General features: G+C 40.3%; 1 protein-coding gene across 2 annotated transcripts in view; it reads left to right on the top strand.

The window, feature by feature from the left end:
* The window catches only part of SCUBE1 (signal peptide, CUB domain and EGF like domain containing 1), a 191,737-nt gene that overhangs the window by 158,520 nt on the left and 14,639 nt on the right, over nt 1-18,578 (top strand). For both annotated transcript variants that reach the window (XM_017745824.1, XM_017745823.1), the window contains 8 exons: nt 5,189-5,305; nt 7,313-7,435; nt 10,806-10,925; nt 11,977-12,069; nt 12,758-12,874; nt 14,455-14,613; nt 15,620-15,823; nt 17,192-17,353. In XM_017745824.1, coding sequence (XP_017601313.1) covers nt 5,189-5,305; nt 7,313-7,435; nt 10,806-10,925; nt 11,977-12,069; nt 12,758-12,874; nt 14,455-14,613; nt 15,620-15,823; nt 17,192-17,353 — 1,095 coding nt within the window. The remainder of the gene's footprint in view (nt 1-5,188; nt 5,306-7,312; nt 7,436-10,805; nt 10,926-11,976; nt 12,070-12,757; nt 12,875-14,454; nt 14,614-15,619; nt 15,824-17,191; nt 17,354-18,578) is intronic.

Genomic DNA, 18,578 nt, shown 5'->3' with positions numbered 1-18,578 from the left:
AAATATTTCTTTTCTGTTTTACTTCTATTTGAAATAGTATATTTAAATTTAATTTATCCATTTTGCATATATGCAGTGATCTAGTGCCTGCTTCATGTCCTGCCTCACCGAACACAGACAAATCAAATGTAAGATGGGTTCTTTGCTTATAGTGTCCAGAATCTTTACAGTCTGCACTCTGTTCCCCATCCCTGTTATAGCTTTTATTGTCTTTGAGCCACTCCTGTCTTGTTCTCTGTAGCACAAATAGCACCACCAAATAACAGTGATCTCTCCTTTCCACTTTTATTTTCAGATCATGTGAAAATTACTCCAAGCTCATGACTAAACTCATATGCAGTTATGATATATGACCTGTGTTCTGGAAGGAGGCTCCCAGTTTCATAAATTGACCTAGCTACTTAGTGTATGTTTCAGAGAAAAGCTGTTGAGATGACCATTAGTTTTCTCTAAACAACTTCTTCACTTGTTCTTAATATTAACAAACAAAATTACATTAAGGAAAACAGAGATGGGACAATCCTCATTTTTGAAGTAGATTTTTAATGTGAAATTGGGAAGCTGGGCATTGAATTCTTCAGTTCTATAACCACAACCCTCAAATTACACCTCTGTGCAAGTGAGTTTTGCACGTTTTCATTCTGTCAGGGAGTTACAGCAGTTCCTGCATCAGTTTGCAGTTCTAAAACATCTCTAAATCCAGCAGGATTTACCAGTCTCACCTGTGTGTGTGTCTGATGTTGAGCTGCTTGTTTGTAATGCTAATGCTTTTTGGAAATGTCCTGCTGTACACTTTGATTTCTTGATCACTGGTTCCTTTTAATTACTCTGAAATTTATTTTAGAGCGATGACAATCAGGAATACAGGGTACTGCATCTAAGGGCTGGAAACAGAGTACAGAAAGGAGCCTTTCTCTTCAGAGCTGCTGGTCGGAATCCAGCTCAGGTTCGGGCTTAGCAAAAATCACTGCCGTGTGATGGCTTCAGGGTGCCCTGCACTCTGTGTCCACAAATGAGTCAGTGTCCACATCACACAAACCACTGAACAATTGGTGCTACTGTAATTGGGAGTCTAGTGGCAGCACCACTGGAAAGGGCAGGGACTTGAATGAGCATGGAAAATGAGCTGCTTTATTCCCTGCTCCCTCAGGTCACCTTTGAGACACATCTGTTTGAGGAAACTTAGAAGAAATTCGATCTCTGGTAGCTCCCTTCTGGAGATAGAAGAATTTACTTTGCAGTACTGACAATCTGACACCCACTAAAAAACTTTACATTCAAGAAAAATAAAGAACATTATGGGATCGTTTAACATGGGAAAGCCTGAACTAAAAAAAAAAGCTGCATATGATGGAAAAATCAACAATAAAATCCAAATGCTGACTTGAAATAATAGGAACCTAGCCAAACTAATATTATCAAGCATGGCCACTATTGCCAAAAATTGCTTCCCTCCAAACACCAGGGAAACCCTGTTCCTTTATTAAACCATTGAACAATCTCTTCCAGTTGAATCCCTTTTAGGGAAAAAATTAAGGAGTGCTTCCTCTGTTCAGACATTCTCTTTGGAGGTGAGAACGTGGTTTGCTAGAAGAGATACTGGACTTTATTCAGCCTGAGATGATGCCTTGATGCCATGGAAACAGGGGCTGGAAGGAGAGCCATCAGCAGCACAGGACACCATAAAGAGAAGTCTGGCACTGCCAGTGTGCCCGTGAATCCGTGGTGGAGCTTGGAAGACACCTTTGGAGGTCACCTGCTCCAACCCCTGAACTTGGCACTTCCACTGGGTCTGCTATGAAGTAGGGAGCTCCTTGCTTAGATTTTATGTGTATCATTAGTATTCCTAAAAAAAGCTGGCAGGAAACGGATCATGCGCTACCAGCAGTGAATTTAGCCCCGTAGTCCCTGCAAGCTTCAAACAGCTCAGCTGTGAAGACACCTCTTAATACACTGAAATGACACAGTCACCTATGCTGATTGCAGTGGTGAATGTGGCATGAATTTTTGACTAAGTGAAAATAAAAAAAATGTGGTTTATGTCAAATAAGTGCGTTAGCAAATCTGAAATGTTCTCAGACAGCTGGGACTACATGTGAATTTATGCCAAATGCAACTAAAAATAGAAAACAAACTTCAACCTTAAGCTGAAGTTTTCCACCGCGGTTCCTCAGAAACACAACATTTTGACTTTTCATCTTAAAGCAGTTAAAAAACTCAATTTAAGTAACTGTAAATCATTTTAAGAGCACCTCAGATCCAGAAAGTTAATTTATCAGTATTTATTTTGGGGTGTGGGAGGGGGGAAATTCAGAGCAACACAATACAAAAATGTTTGTATGTTTGAGTGTGTATGTGGGGGTGGGGGCGGGACTGTAACCTGTCACATCTCTGTTTTTGTATTTTTTGACTTCGGTAGATGAGGCTACCAGATTTTGTAGTGTTTTGTGTACAAAGGAGACAGGATTTAGATGCCCACGTTTTTTCCCTATTGTTGTGGTAAAGCAGGATTTGAAACCCGGGGCTGTGAAGGTCAAATTCCCAACTCTGTGGTCTCTTGTGAGATACACCTGTGTCCTGAGGGTGGTGGGAAATAAGCACATCCTTTCAGGCTAAATATGGAGAGGTATTGTGAAGCACCACAGAGGTGTGAGGGCCAGCTTCAAAGTTCCTGGGAGCCTGGGGATAACAGCATCCAGAGCACAGATTTCAGAGTTTCAAAAAAAAAAAAAAAAAAAAGAGGATTTCAGCATCCCAGCATCCTGTATCACACCACCAGTTTCTTGTAATGAAGAGTGTGCAGTGCATATTTTTCCCTTTTCTATGACAAGTGCTGAATTCCTCAGGGGGCTGGTGATTGTGCAGACAGGGCTCTGCAGAAAGCTGGGTCCCTCCCTGCCTTCCTCAGCCGGGAGCAGCTGGGGTTGAGGCTCAGCCAGGGGAACCTGCACAGGGGCTTCCCTTGTTCCAGCAGCCAGAGCAGGATGCTGAATTCAGCAGATTGAACTTCTGAGAACAGCAGCAGGAGGGGGGATGAGAGCTTTAAAGGGCGAAAAAGCTACGGAATAGAAATGCATTTGGCCATCCTGAGTGCCTGTTACTCAGCAAGCAGTGGTCATGTCATCAGGCAGACTGTTTTTCCATGGGCAAAGAGGGAAGTGCATCCTCCTTAATGTGAAGAGAAATAAGCCTTTTATGCAGCAACACAAAGTGCTGCATGTGAAAGCAGTGCATAAACACTATGGACTAAACTAGTGCAGGATAAGATCACTGTTGAGAAATACAAAATTGGTTTTGAAAAAGAGACTTCCAAGGTAAGTCAGAGCCAGAAAATGAACTGCTTTTGTAAATTTCCTGCAATTCCACATAGCGAACGAGCTTACACATGAATGAAACCATGATGTATGATTTGGCTTCTCAAGCATTAAAAATCCTTTTTAACTATAGCTGCGGTGTTCATTCCCAAATGATTTTACTTTGTGTATTTATTTAGAGAAAGCTGAAACAGTTTGCCATTTATCTGTATTCAAAGGCTGCATATTTCCAAGACTGTAAAGGAAACCTTAAAAAGAAATTACTTTAGGAATTCAAATGATGATATTTTAAAAAGGATACAAAAATGCATTAAAAATTAAGTAGATGTAAGAAAGAGAAAATCTCAGTTGTCATCTTTGTGTGACTTGATCATAGCAAGTGATTGTGATGCACACATAAAATTGGATAGCACAGATTTTTGTTCATCATGTTTATTTCATTTTATGTTATGCATTTGCCTGAACAGTTGCTTCCCACATTGTGAATTATCTCTTGTGTGAATGTTTTGAAACATTCAAAGTTGGAGGTCATATAAAACATAGCTGCTTATGACATTTTAATTTGTGCATAAACTCTCACACAGATTTTGGGTTTGTGTACACATACAGGAAATCCTAATTTTATAGTTCTTGAAGGTAAGTATTTGCATTTATAATAATGGAATGAGACCTAGAATGTTTCATTAAATGTCAAAACTATGTAAATAATGCTTGGATATAGGAATTGGATAGAATACCCTGAAGTATGGTGAGTTTTCAAGTTTTTTAAAACACCAGCAGCTTTCCAAGCATGTACAATATGAAAGTCTAAGTTACATATTGTAATGGTGGTGTTCAGGTTTTATTCTTAAAAAGTAGCTCTAGAAAGTGTGGAAACTGTCATAGGAGTACTATTTCATTCATTTATAAGTCAGGAACATTGGAGGAATGAGATTTGTTGAAATCACCACTCAAATTATGTCATTGTATTCAATTTTCTGACCTATAAGCAGAAAAATTAATCACAGAAGAGATTGTTTTTTAAAAAAAGGATAATAAAATGAACTCAAAAGTGTTATTTTGCACAGATTGCTGTTTAAGGTACCTTTAATGTTTTCAGCAAGCCCATTTTGTCAGGACTGCTGTCAAATAAACCTCCACAGCACCTGCTCAGCAAAGCCTTTGTGCTGTCCTGGGAGCAACGTGCTCTTGGTTGCTTTTTTCATGGCCTGCTGGGTTGAAGAGGCTGTGTAAGCCAGGGTTTCACATTGCTGAGCAGTGATAATTAGAGATGCCTGACTTTTCTTAGGGGAAAGAGGTCATATTTTCTTGAGTTGGATAGAATGTGGACTTTGGACTAATATTTTCTGTGTTAGATGCAGCCTGTCCATTCCTGATGCTGGCTTATTCTCCAGCAGTGTTTTGCTTAGCCTCTCCAACTCTGTACAGTCTTGTAAGGCAGAGGAGAAATCTGGGAGCAACTCCCTGTGCTGGTGGGCAGATGTCAGCGTGTTGGTCAGTGAAAGAGGGAGTCGCTTGATTCAACCCAAACCTTTTTTCCTTTGTGCCACTACCGTCCCCAAAAGCTCCATACTCTCCCAGGCCTGATGGGTCAGTATGATCAGAAGTTAAAGGTTGCCATCTAATGGGGAACATACATAATACAATCTTCGTGGGGTTTTAGCAAATTACCTCTTCTTGTCCTTCTGCATGTACCTGTAAGTATTTTCTTTACAAGGCACTAGAGGAATGAGAACAACATTTTATTCAGATTTTACCTGGGATGGTAAATGATACTTTGTCAGTAACAAGACATTGCAACCCAATGAGAAAATTCAATCATTCACTGTAACCTGAGTAAGTCTAATTTCCTAATGCTTTTTCTGTGAATTCAGATATAGATGAGTGTTCCTTTGAAAGGACCTGTGACCACACCTGTATCAACTACCCTGGAAGCTTTGAGTGTCTCTGCCACAAAGGCTACACCTTGTACGGACTGACGCACTGTGGAGGTTTGGAAACTGAGTTTTGCTTGCATGTGTGTTTGTTTGCTTTGTGAACTCTGTACAGAGCCACACATTCTTTTAGATTAAGGTTTTATAACTCAAGATGATAAAGACGTAACATTAAAATAAACTTAAAATATCGTGAGCTGGATGTGACTAAAATTTCAGCATCTCAAATTTGCTGAAGCATTCCCAAGAGAAAAGCACCAATGAAAACCAGTGTCCCACCATTTTTTGATCAGTATTTCCACAGGAGTGAGGTTACTCAGAACTGTTAGGAGGCTTCATACGATGGGCAACAAAGAGAATAGGGGAAGGATGTCCATTTTGAAAAGTTTATGTATTTAGGCTCTGTTGGCATTTGTCCTTAACAGTCTGTGACATAAACTACCTGTGAAATGCATAACAGAAGGCTATAGTGGATCTTCCTCCCATCTTCTGGGGAGTTACTTTCAACCTTTTTGGTATGACTGGAAAGAATTGGTGCTGTAATGTTTCATTATCTAGGGGAGGGATATTTTTGAAGTGCAGTATTACCCCAATGACCAAATTAGAGGTTGAACTGATGTAGCAGAAACAGATGCTGGCCCCTCACTTCTGAGGGCTGAGCTCACCTGATTTTGTAATGTCAACATGAGGCACTGCTAATGGTATCTCTGCATGGCTTCTTTTTTGGGAGAAAGGTGTAGGAGGTGTATGCTGGTCTCTCTTTTATAGAGAAGTATCACATGAATTCATGGTAAGAGTAGAGGCAGGCAGGAAGAGAAATAGGAGTCCATCTAAGGAAGCAATTTGGGATCAGACTCCACTTGAGAGCAGTTGTGAAAGCAAATTCAAAGTCCGAAAGTTTTTGGGATCTGTGTTATGTGAGGTGTGGACAGACTGATCCTTAGTTTCACTGTTAATTCCTTAATGACTTAATGTACTAGTTTAGGGAAAGCCTCAAGGTTTGGGGTTCTGCCTCAGTCTTTAAATAACCTTAAGCCTCAGTTCAGCTTCAGTCTTTTCAATAAGACTGAAGAAGGACCAAAACTCTAACTGGAAATACTCAGTGCTGAACTTTGAGCAAAAACATAACCAGATCCAAACCTCCTGCTTTTTTCCATTATGAGCAGATACAACATCACAACTCTGAATCCAGATTTGTCCAGGCCTCAAGTTTTGCCACTTAGGCCTGTCATTAGTTTGAGTCCTTGCATGCTTAATTTTGAAGTCTACCAGTGAGCCAGAACATTAGAAATTCTGTGTATCTCCTGTTGATTCGGTGTCATTTCAGCTCATTAAATAAATAAACATCCTCCTGGTGGTGGGAAGAGAGGAGATGAGAGATTGCCCTTGTTGGCATAAGTACATGAATGATGAGTGCATGGACTGAAAAGGATCCACATCATACTGGCTAAATACTTTTCTAATGTCCCGAAAGTTGAAAGATTTTCTGTGGAATATCACTGATAACATATAGGATAGTTTCTTTGCCTTCTTGCAAGCTTTACCTTTTAATTTTATTCGAGGAATAGAAGCCTAAACTACACTTCATCTGCTAAGTTTCTGTCGAATGCATCATTTCCTCCTTCACCTGAATTTCTAAAAGAAAACTCTGGGAATCACTGTGTAAATTTATCTGCTTGTTTTGCAGAAGTGCTATAATCTCACAGAGGTTTATGCCTTTGACATTTTTCTATATAATGCATTGTTGTCTAGATGCAGCAGAGACTTCTGAGCATGTTTTGTATCTTGTGAGTACTTCCAAGAATTTCAGTGGAACTAGTCCTGGCAAGTAAACTGTACCAGATGCATAAATCCATGGGAGAGTAGGAGCTGGACAGGTTAAGGACAAATACATGCAATATGCACTGAAGTTGTTTGGCACTGTCTGTCTTTATATATTTTTATTTAGACTCAGATGTAAAATGTACAGTAGAAATAGATTTCCTTATGCAAATCATATCTTAATGCATGGTACATGTGTGTACACATGGTTAAGACTCTTCACAACTTTAAAAATGTTTTCAGATATTGATGAATGCAGCATCAGCAATGGTAGCTGTGACTTTGGGTGCCTTAATACCATGGGAAGCTATGAGTGTGTCTGCCCACCTGGAAAAAAACTGCACTGGAATAAAAAGGACTGTGTTGGTAAGTGTGGAAGTGAGACTCAGAAGTGACTGTGGTGAGGTTCCTGTTCTCCAGGAGGGTGGAAAAGCCCATGGTTTTGCTTGAGAGAGGCTTTGTTTTCACAATCTAGACCCCAAATTAATTTTATAAACTCAGGTAACACCTGATCCTGTGGAGCTCCATGGGCTAGGATACAACTGCAGGTCAATTAGTGAAGGAACAGTATGTTGGATTTTATTTGTGTGGAATGCTTTTTTTAAGCTTATGAGTCCATTCACAGAAATCTAAGTATTGTTATTATCTTACGTATTTTATACTTTTGTCCTTAATTTGCCCTTTTCCCATCTCTGTAATGTCACCTGTTCCTCTGTTTACCTCTAACACTATTTAGAATATTCAAAATATTTAACTGTTTACAGGTAAGACATGGTATTCATGGTATAATTGGGGTATTCACAGAACCATGCACCAATTTTTCAAATTATCTCTAAAGGTATCCTGCCTCATATAAAGTACTGATACTAGCTGAGTCAAAAGTATTAATCAAATGAGTACAAATCCTGAGACCAGGAAACTTCTGGCACTTGCTGCTAGTGCCACTTTGTGGCAGACCTGAATTTCTGTATCCTTTAAATAGATTACTTCTTTTCTGGAGTCTTATTTGAAGCACAGAAAATCTTGGTCATGGCTACAGCCAAAGTATTTTCTGTGAGATTTTAATTCTGGTTTTTCATTTTTAATGAGAATGGCATACCTGGGCATTTTATGGCCAAATTTTTAACCACAAATAACTTCTCAAAAGGCACATTTGTATTCCTGTTACTAGGGGATGATGCTTAATACCTAACTGAGAGCAAGAAAAAGGGGAATCTGCTTTCAGGGAATCTCTGCACATACAGAGAGAAAGCACTTCTTAATCTGGAGTAGAGAGCACTGCACTGGCCTCATGTGATCACACAATTGTGGCATTTTTTACATGGATACAGCAGTATGGAAAGCACTTTATAACCAAGGCGGGGTGGGGGGTGAGAGCCTCAAGCTGAATTCCAGCCTTTGCCATTATGTTCTTCCTAACCACAATTAAGTGCTTCACTTTCCTGCTTACCTGTCTGTACATTACCTTCCCTGCTATGTAGAGAACTAAGCATTCTGACAGTAAGAAATAGCTCACTGTTATTTGTAGTTATCCACTGGGTCTCCCTTGCCATATACCAGTTATTCCTCTGGAAAGGATTTTGTAAGTTAACAGCTGGGACTAAAATTTTTGGAGGTCTAGTATAAAGTTAGACTACTTGTGCAATATTCCCTCTCAATGTACTAAGAATGCTGTTCCCATGGTAAGAGGCTGTATTGAAAATATTTTCCTGGTTGTAAATTTCTCCTCATTATTTAAAATGCTCAGCTGGAAGATGGAAGTAGAATGCTCTTGTCTGTTGATGCACACTCTAGTATTTGATGACTTCAGTGAGGCTTAAAATGAGTGTCATCTCCCTGCTGATCACCTGCCTTTATTACCAACATTTTTGAGAGGAAACTATATTCTAAATTGTTACAAAAGCACAATAAAAAGAAAAAAGCAGAGGAATTGTATTTAGTGATCCTGAATGCCACGTGATTTGGAGACATTTGCAGTAACAAAACCCTCTCTTACTGAGCAGTGGAAATTTGTGTTTTGTTGCCTCCTCAGTCCAAGGAAATAGTTCCTTTAAAGACATCACCAGAGCAACATAGAAGACTTAGGAGGGAGATAAGTGGAGGATGATTATTCCCATATTTGAGATGTGAACATCAGGCATGTTTATGGGACTTGTATATATTTATATTTAATGACCAGCGAGGCCAGGAATACAAACCAGCTGGAGGCTGCTGGGACTCTTCCTCTGCACTCAAGCCAAGACAGGCAACACTCATTCCAGCTACTGCATTGGAACTGCTTGGTTTCGTGCTGGTTTTACTGGGCTTTTCCCAAGCCCTGGTAGACCCAAACCAGTCTAGCTGCTACAGCTCTGGTGTCAGAAGCACCCCCTACCTCGGTGTGGTCTGCTAGTGAGCTGACAGATAGGAAAAATGACATTTGCAGTACCACAGTCAGCAGTGAGAAAAACAAATGTCAGCCAAACCTGTCTTGTAAGGTGAGCAGGTTTGGAGGAAACAGTTGGAAGAAAACAGTAGCAAGAAACATTTGGAGAAAAATCATGTACCTGAAACAGCATTTCTGTGAGGCTGAAGCAAGAACTGCCCTTCAGCCACTTGGCTGAGATTTAAGCAGCTGCTGCAGAAATAGCTGCTTGAAGAGGTGCCCAGCTGCACTTGATAGGAAGTCAGTGCAGAGGGGAACCTCTGGGGAAAGGAGGGAAGCAGTGAGGCCTCCTCCCTGTAGGAAGTGATGGCATGTGCCAACAGCAGCTGAGAATGAACCTTGTCGTTTGTGAGGGAAAAGATGTACTTCAGTAATATTTCAATCCAAAAGGATGGCAAATTAAAATAAATGCACGTTTATGATTATCAGTGTCATACCATCATCTCAGGATGAAGCACAGAGACTGCTCCAACAATTAACAACAACTTCATGTGCTTTCTGCTAAAACACAAGCACTCCCTTATCCAAGTACAAAGAGTCACTTGTGAGACCTGCAGGCTTCTCTGTCTTCATCCTGCCATGAAGTGAAGATGAAAAGCTGGATTTCTCCTTCACATGAGCTGCACTGTGCCTCATGCTGTGGACACTGATGTGAAATGGCTCTGTGATCTCTTTGTGTGTCACAGGGTCCCTTCTAGCATTGTTTGGGGCATTTCAGCAGTGTCTGAAAGGACCAGCAGGACCATCCATCTCCATCCCAGCATCTCCTGCCTCACTTCTGCCTGGCTCAGAAGGTTCCTAGCTCCAGAAGCTAGAGCATAGAGCTAAAGTTTAAAAGTCTGTGAGAGTTAGAGAATTAAAAAATACCATTTTAGTGGTCATCTAAACAAACAAATCACTGTGCACAGTGTGTAGTTGGTCTGTTAAAACAGAGAGCTCTGCCTCCAAAAGGGGGAAAGGAAATCTCAGGGCATTAGTGTTACCTGTTGCTTCTGAGATCGAGATGTGCACACAGAATTGTGCTCATAGAGTCACCTGCCTATCCAGATCCCAAAGTAGAGGATAGGAGGGAAAGACTGGTCTAGAGTTTAGGTGTAAAAATGTGAAGGAGTTTCATTTTCAAGTACAAGCTCAACATCCAAATCCAGACGCTCTCCCTTAACACGTGCTTATTTCAGAAATACGTGTATCTGCCATTATGGTTTTTGCCCCTTCCTGCCTTTTCTCACCATTGTATCCAAGTGTGCACACAAGGTTCTGGGTTGGGCAGCATCCGATTGTTTTATATGTCTTTCTTTTTTTTCTCCTCAGAGATGGTGAAATGTCTCCCAAATGCCAAACCAGCTCCCAAGGCTCAGCTAGTGTGCAGTAAGACAGGAGGCATAGAGAGCTGCTTCCTGTCGTGCCCATCCAATACTCTTTTTGTTCCAGGTTTGTACAAAGTATTTGTCCTCTTACGTCTAGGGTGTGACTTGATGATTTTTCTCTGTTAATGTATTCATGATTTTTGCATTCATTTTTTGATATGGACAACAGTAAATGAGCAAAACATCACTATAAATTAAATCAAGAAGAGCGGATTGTCAACTACACATGAGAACTTTGGTCCTTCATTGCCTAATTTGAGGTGTCAGTTGCGAAGGTGGGAAAATTCTAACAAAAAGCTTGTATTAAAAAGTAACAGGAATTCACTGAAATCAGCTGTTCATTTTTGCCCTCCCTTTTGTCACAGCAATTCAATATATAACAACATTTTTCTGCACCATCCTGGTTAAAGTGGATGTGTCTCTCAGTCCAGCTGAGTAGTATTTATAAAAATTTGGGCATTTTGTTCCCTTCTCTCCTTTTTTTTTTACCATTTGCTACTGGTAGTTTTCATCTTCACAGTTTTGCAGGGAAGGAGGGGGGGATTGCTGCTGCTTTTTCATAGATGTTCTGGCACAGGATTATTTTTGAGTGTCTGCTTTTCACGTTTAGTCTTGGCCCTATATGCAGTCAAGCTATTCAGACTTTATTTTCAGTTTAGCAGAGATTATGGAACTGTGCATTTCCAGGACACGGTTTTATCTCTGCAATATGTAGACACTGTTCTGGTTCTAAGTATGCCATTTTTGTTTCCGATGAGAAATTCTGTCAGAACCTAAAGCTAAAATTATTATGAAAGTACATGGTTTATTTTTTAAATTATAGGGGTGATCAAAGCAGAAGGACTTCACCATGGACAATCACAAAATATTTTTTACATGTGCACAGCTAACCTTGTGCCAAATCACTTACAAAATTATCATTTCAGTGCCGGAAGAAACAACTCTTGCCGTCAACACTGTGAAGTGTTCAAGCATCTGGCGAAGTATTTCAGCCATTTAAAACCCAAGTTCAGCACTTACGATGTCTCCTTGTTTAGCAGCATTAAGAAGTTGAAGCCTCAGGCAGGTGCTTTGTGAGGCTGTTGCCCGTGTGCTGACTGTGTTCTGTCCCCCAGACTCGGAGAACAGCTACACGCTGAGCTGCGGCGTCCCCGCGCAGCACGGCAAGGCGCAGCCCAGGCGCAACGCCACCCTGCCCAGCTGCTCAGGTGGGTGCTGCCCTGCTGCTGGGCCCGGGGAGGGAGGGCATGGACCTCCAGGGATTGCAGGACATCAGGCTCGTTCGTTAGGTAAGGCAAGGGTTAAGGTGTTGCCCAATAACAAAAGGAAAAACCTTGCAACAGAGTTAAAGTGTTAAGATAGAAAAGCAGCTCTTTAATGAAAGCTTTCAGGTGTGCAAAGTACGGCATCGTGCACGTGTGGTACAGGAGTTCTGTAATTCTCTAGGGTTAATTAATTAGTATATCTGGCTGGGACATCCAATAGGAAATCAGTTACCCCAGTAACCCACCCTTGGGTCAGCCCCCATGGAGTTTCCCTACCCTATTCTCTTGATATGTCTCTTAAGTTCTGGTAGAAAATACGATGTCCTTGTCAGGAATTCTCTTCTTAAGAATAAGGCTAAACATAGTAAAAGACAAATTCACCCAAAATCCGACAAGATGTGCAGAGCAAGCGTGGTACTAGCACATTCACTGATCTGTGTGGGCTCAAAGGTAGGTACTCACATGAAAAAAATGTACTTGTGGCAATGAACCCCCTTGCACAAGCTGTGTAATTCTTGGGCTGCCTCTTTTCTATGTCACAAGAAAGCTTTTGAGTCTGTTTTTAAAAATAAGTTTCAGATCTCATTTCATTTCTGTCCCAGTGGTAGATTTTTTTACTTTACATCAACAGATTCCCTGGCCCCTCCAATCAAGCAGAAAGCTCGTTTTAAAATCAAAGATGCAAAATGCCATTTACGGCCTCGCAGCAAAGAAAAAACAAAAGATTCTGGGAAGCAGGCTGTTTCAGGTAGGTGGTTTCTTCCAGCATGTAAACAACACTTGTTTGTTTTTTTTTTTTGCTTGTTCATTTGCATGCTTTGTTTTCACATTGCAGACAGGAAAAAAATCAGTCGGAATTTAAGTTCAGGCCAAGGTTCCCACTCTGGCTGAACAGTGCCTTGGGTTGGATCTTGGGTGCTGAAAATCTCACCAGTTGCTTTGAAAAATCTTTGTTCAAAAGTACATGAGTTGGGAATTAAGCTGATCCTTTTTCTGGCCTTGATAATGGCAGAAATACCCCGAGACAAAAAGCTATGACTAATGCAAAGTTATGTGAAACAGGGCTGGTTTGGTTTGGTTTGGTTTTCCCAAATGAGGTTTTTAAAAGAAAACAAAAGCTGTTATTTGTTTGGTTTATGCTGGATTAGTAACCTATTGTGGCACCAAAGAAAACTCCTAAGAGGGAAGGTTATTACGAAAATCTGATGTTACGCAGCCTCAGATCTTTTGTTATGAAAGAGTGAGTAGTAATGATGTTAGAAAAAATATTTGTAAGATTTAGATGTAATTAACAAAAATGTGGTGTTAAAAAAGCTATATTGCTGCTTAAAACACCAAACATTTACTGGTGATCCATTCTCTGTTGTGAATTTTTCTTACCACCACTTTCACTAGTGAGTGAGAAGTCTTATATGAGCCCAGAACACAGAAGAGTAAAAATAGCTGTTTTTAAAAAAAGTGAATGGTTTAAAAATTTAGACTCATATTTCATCTTTACCCTGCAATCTACACATTTATGCCTCTAATTTTGCAAGTGTTGACTTAGGTCTTTGTTATTAAGATGCTTGCCCCTGTGAATAAGATGTGATTATCAGATTCATTTTTAAAGTCATAAAAGCTGAATTTAATTTTTTGGTCCATACAATCCCTTGGATGCATTTCCTTGTCCTTTGCTTGCTTTGCTTTGTGTTTATGTCATCTGAACCTCTAACAGTAAGATTATACCATACAACCACACCCTCAGAATTAAATCCTTCTGGTGGCTTGAGTGCTACAAATTGCTCCCTGACCTGGAAGGTCTATCACCTGTGGCAAACTATGATTCCTGCTCAGATAAAACCTTCCAATACATTTTCATAACCTCACAATCAAAGCCTTTTAAAGCCTTTGCTATCTGATGATTGTCACTTCTGAAAGGGATGGAATACCTGCTGATAGTTTCTAGAGGCCCAGGCCTGACATTCTCATAGATTTATGAAATTGACTCTCTAGCCATCATCAAATGTCTGTTTATAGTATTTGCTGATTTAAAATAATTTCTGTAAAGAGCTTTCTAATCCTTATGCAGGAAAGGGCTGGGCAGTTTTTAGGCATTGGAGGTAGCACTGCGCAGCTGAGCATCACCAGACTGTGCTTATGCCTTCTGCATTCCCTGGCAAAAGAAGCAAACCCAGCACTGCCCAGAGAAGGAGATGTCTCACAACACACAGGAAACACTACGAAGCCTGTCACTGCATTCATGATAACCCAGTGAGATATCACTTGTTAGCCTGTCACTTGCCACTTTCCTACTTGATTTCTTTTCTGTGTTGCTTCTCTCATGCAAAGGAGGTCAGTTCTCCTGTACAGACAACTGTCAGGTGACCTTTGTGAATCTCAAGTGCGATTCCTCCAAGAAAAAACGCAGAGGCCGCAAGTCACCATCAAAAGAAGTGTCCCATATCACAGCAGAGTTTGAAGTGGAGATGAAGTCTGAAGAAGTCTCAGGTTTGTGAAAGATTGTTCTACGGAGAGCAATCAGAATTTACTTCCTCAGTGTGTTGTTAAAATCTCTTTGATGCTATTTCATCCAGCTGCCATGAACACCTTTTAGCACAAGCCTCACTCAGTGGCCTTTCCAAACTCAAAGTTTCAGAGATTTAATTGAAAAGAACCAGGGATGAAATTAAGCCAAAGGAACAAAGATTAAACCTGCATCCAAATTCCTTCAAGGCCTTGAGTTAAGTCATGTGCTTTAATTCAGTCTGATTTCTTTAAACAGCAGAAGTGCTAATTGATATACAGGGAACATAAAGATTAGGTAGAAGTTCTGCAAAAATGATGGTAAAAATATCCTCCAAAATGTAAGTTGCTGAGTATTTAGTCTGTGAATCACACAGTTTTATCACACAGTTGATAAATTCATGTTTTCTTACCAAACTTCAGGAATAAAACTAATTGATTTAAGTTCTTAATGAGATGGAATATTATCTTATAAATTCCAGCCAAAGAAAATGTGGACTGAATCCTATAAAGATGTCAGTCCTCAAAGGCAGATTTCTTAACCTTGAGGAGCACCTCATTAGCCAAGTGATTCAAACAGTAGTCGTGCATGAAAGCACCTTTCTTTTTGTCACTGACACGAAGGTGTTTAGGTCAGGGAAGTGGCAGGAGTTCCTAATCAACTGAGAAAAGCATGGGCAGTGAAAATTCAGGAACATTAATGGTGGCAGACTGAACACACCTGGAAGGAGAACACATTGGGATTGTCGCTTTCTGCAGTACTCAGCATGCACTTGTAGGCCATGGAACTGTTCCATGGACCTCAGGATACTGTCCTGTCCCTTTGAAAGGCCTGATCTTGAATGCAGTGAGCTGCTGCTTCAGTTTATATGGACAAGACAGTGAAGCAAACAGAGGCGTCCCAGTGCAACGCAGGCTAAGCTTTTTGTTAAGCACCTCTTTTAAACATGAATCTCAATTGCTTCTAGTTTTGTTATCATTTCCCATCTAGACACCTGTAACATTGACTGTGTTCGGAAAAGGATGGAGCAGAAGCTGCAAACTGCAATCAAAACATTGAGGAAATCTATTAATAAACAGCAATTTTACATTCAGTTTTCTGGGACAGAATATGAAGTGGCTCAGAAGCCAGCTAAAGCTACTGAAGGGCATGAAGCGTGCAGTACGGGGCAAGTACTGCAGGATGGAAAATGTGGTAAGTCCCAACAGCTCAAATATTCAGTCATATCCCCCAAAACAAGCAGTCCAAAATTACCTTTTCCATGGTGAACCAGGGAGGAAATCTCTGAGATAATGATTGAGAATTTAATACTCAGTATATATGCATGGACCATAGATGGTTCATAAGACTCTGAGGGGAATTCATTAGATGGTTGTAGGAAATCAAAAGCATAAATATGGATACATTCCCATGCTGTCAGGTGGTAGGTATCAAAACCTGCCACAAGACAATGTTGGCAATCAGTTCCCAGTTGCTTCCATCTTATCAAAATATAATTACAATTCCGTAAAATAATAATATGATGTTTACCTCGTTGCTATATATTTACTTTTACACCACCACTCTCACTCACCTCACCACCAAATAATGTGTGATCCATGGATATGTTCTATTTAATGTTCAAGAGGTCCAGTTAAAAAAAATTGTAGCAATCTATTTTATGTAAAATACTTAATTTCTTTAAGCCTTTTCACATAGGCACTCTATGTGCTTTGCTGGGGACAGTGTGCTTGTGCAATCTTATTAATGGCAGTTCGCAGCACTGCAAGCTTTCTAATCACTTATTCAAAAATCATCATATCTATTTCTCCAGCTTTTTAGACACCAAGTGATTTACAAGCCAAAAGAAGTCAGATGTGATAGGTGCTTCCAATGAGTGGGTTCAGAGGTAGTTGTCATCATATGGGAACAGTGGTTTATAAACTGTATTTGAAAGACTGTTGCTATTAGTTTCTAGAAACTCGGGCATTTTAACCACCCCTATCCAGCAGAGAAAAATGTGTAATGCAGTTACATGCCCTGTTGTAGCAAGAAAAGCTCATGTATTCATATCTGTATTTAAGATGCTGTACAGTGGGGTATCTGAGTTGCAAGAGACACAAATTATTACAGGGAATACATTGCCCATGGAGAAATCTCTAGAACTGATCTCAGGAGACAGACTTTTTCTAGTCATCTGCCATAAACCCAACTTGTAACTGTACCTGGTATAAACTAAAAGCTCACATTTCCCACACTTTGTGCAGCACTGCTTTAATGAACTGCAAGATACTGTTTTAAGACTGCACCCAGTAACACACGTGTGAGAAACACCTGAGTGCATTACAAAGCTATTTAATAGTTTGAACAATAGAAGTAGGACCTCACCCTGATAGAAATTGACCTAGACCACAGTGGAGATGTGGTTTACACCAGGTGAGGATCCTGGCCTAACATGTGCGAAACATGTGCCATCATAATCCTGGGGCCAAAGACATCCATCTTCTCTAAATGTTTGCTATTAGGACAAATAATGTGATCAAAATGAACATCCTTACGTAGCCTCCCCTTCTCTTTCCTCAGTTACCTGCAGCACGGGCACCTTTTATAGCGGAGAACACAATCAGTGCGTTCCGTGCTCGCCAGGAACGTACCAGGACACAGAAGGTCAGCTCACCTGTGAGCCTTGCCCCAGTAACGATGGCCAGGGAGTGGCGGGCGCCCGGAACGTGTCGGAATGTGGAGGCAAGTTGAACGTGGTTATAAAAGCTTTAGGTGTTGCCACACACCCTGTGAGGCAGGGAGGCTGCGAGAGGAGAGAGCCTGCCACACTTCTGTCTTGTAAAGGTAACAGAAGAAACCTCTGTGCCCTTACGAGAAATGGAGGGTTGGGCTTGGGCCGTGCACTCACATTGCTGACAAGAAGATGGGATCTGCTACAGCAATGTGAGTTGTGGTATGGAAATGACCAAGCCAAGCAGAGCACTTTGTGCTTCAAGTCAGGTATGGAAGTACCTTGACTTGTAAGGATTCATCAGTATATTGTGAGCCAAAGAAATGGACTACTTTGGACTGGTATTGGTGAGTCTAATAATGAACCCACTGATTTAATGTTTTGCATGAGATGCAGCTTACCTGCTCTCATTAGCAGCAATTATAAATTTGAGATAGTTATGCTGCAAGGATCTGTAAGCCAGACTCAGAACTAATGACTGCAACTTTCAGTGCTGCTTGAATGCACTGTAGCTTTTGGCAAGTGATGTAGCATCTCTGATTCAACTTCATGATTTATAAACTAAATTATAATGATGATAATACCTGGTGCTTCTACTGTAATTTGATCAGTATAAGTTTTTAAGACAAAAAACCTGCTAATTATTTTCTTTACCTCATTTCATTACAGACTATCAAAATCTACTTTGTAACAGATACATTATCTGACTTTTAAATAAATCTGTCCTATCTGCTGCACAAGTTCTAACTTGACAACTCATCCATGCAATTTACATTAATGCTTTCTTCAAGGACATCTAAAGTGAACACGTGGCAAATGTCACTTGAGAAACTGCTACTTTTTCCCATCTGCTGAATAAAAAATAACTGTAGTGTCTCCAGTCCAAACATATAAATTTTGCTGATTTGCTGTATGAAGGAACTATCAGAGGAAAAATTTGAAACACCTGTGCATCTTTGCTATGCTGATTTGTATTTATCCAAAACACAAGAATAGCTTATCAAAATACAGTCTGAGTTTATAAAGATTGACTATAGCATACTGACAAAAGCAGCATAGCAACTAGAGGAAAAAGACTTTTGTTTCAAGGCTTAAATTGGAATTACTGTTCTGTACAACAACAAAAAGAAACCCTTCTGATTATTTTTGCTGGATGGATTTATCTCCCAATATTTACTGTCAGATCACAACAGTGTTTTTCTGCTCAGCTCTCCCCTTTTCCTCTGGAAGTGGCAA

This window comes from Corvus brachyrhynchos, unplaced genomic scaffold (assembly GCF_000691975.1).
Source record: "Corvus brachyrhynchos isolate BGI_N302 unplaced genomic scaffold, ASM69197v1 scaffold209, whole genome shotgun sequence".
Classification (NCBI taxonomy): domain Eukaryota; kingdom Metazoa; phylum Chordata; class Aves; order Passeriformes; family Corvidae; genus Corvus; species Corvus brachyrhynchos.
The sequence above is the reverse complement of the archived record's forward strand: the minus strand, read 5'-3'. Positions and strand labels throughout refer to the sequence as shown.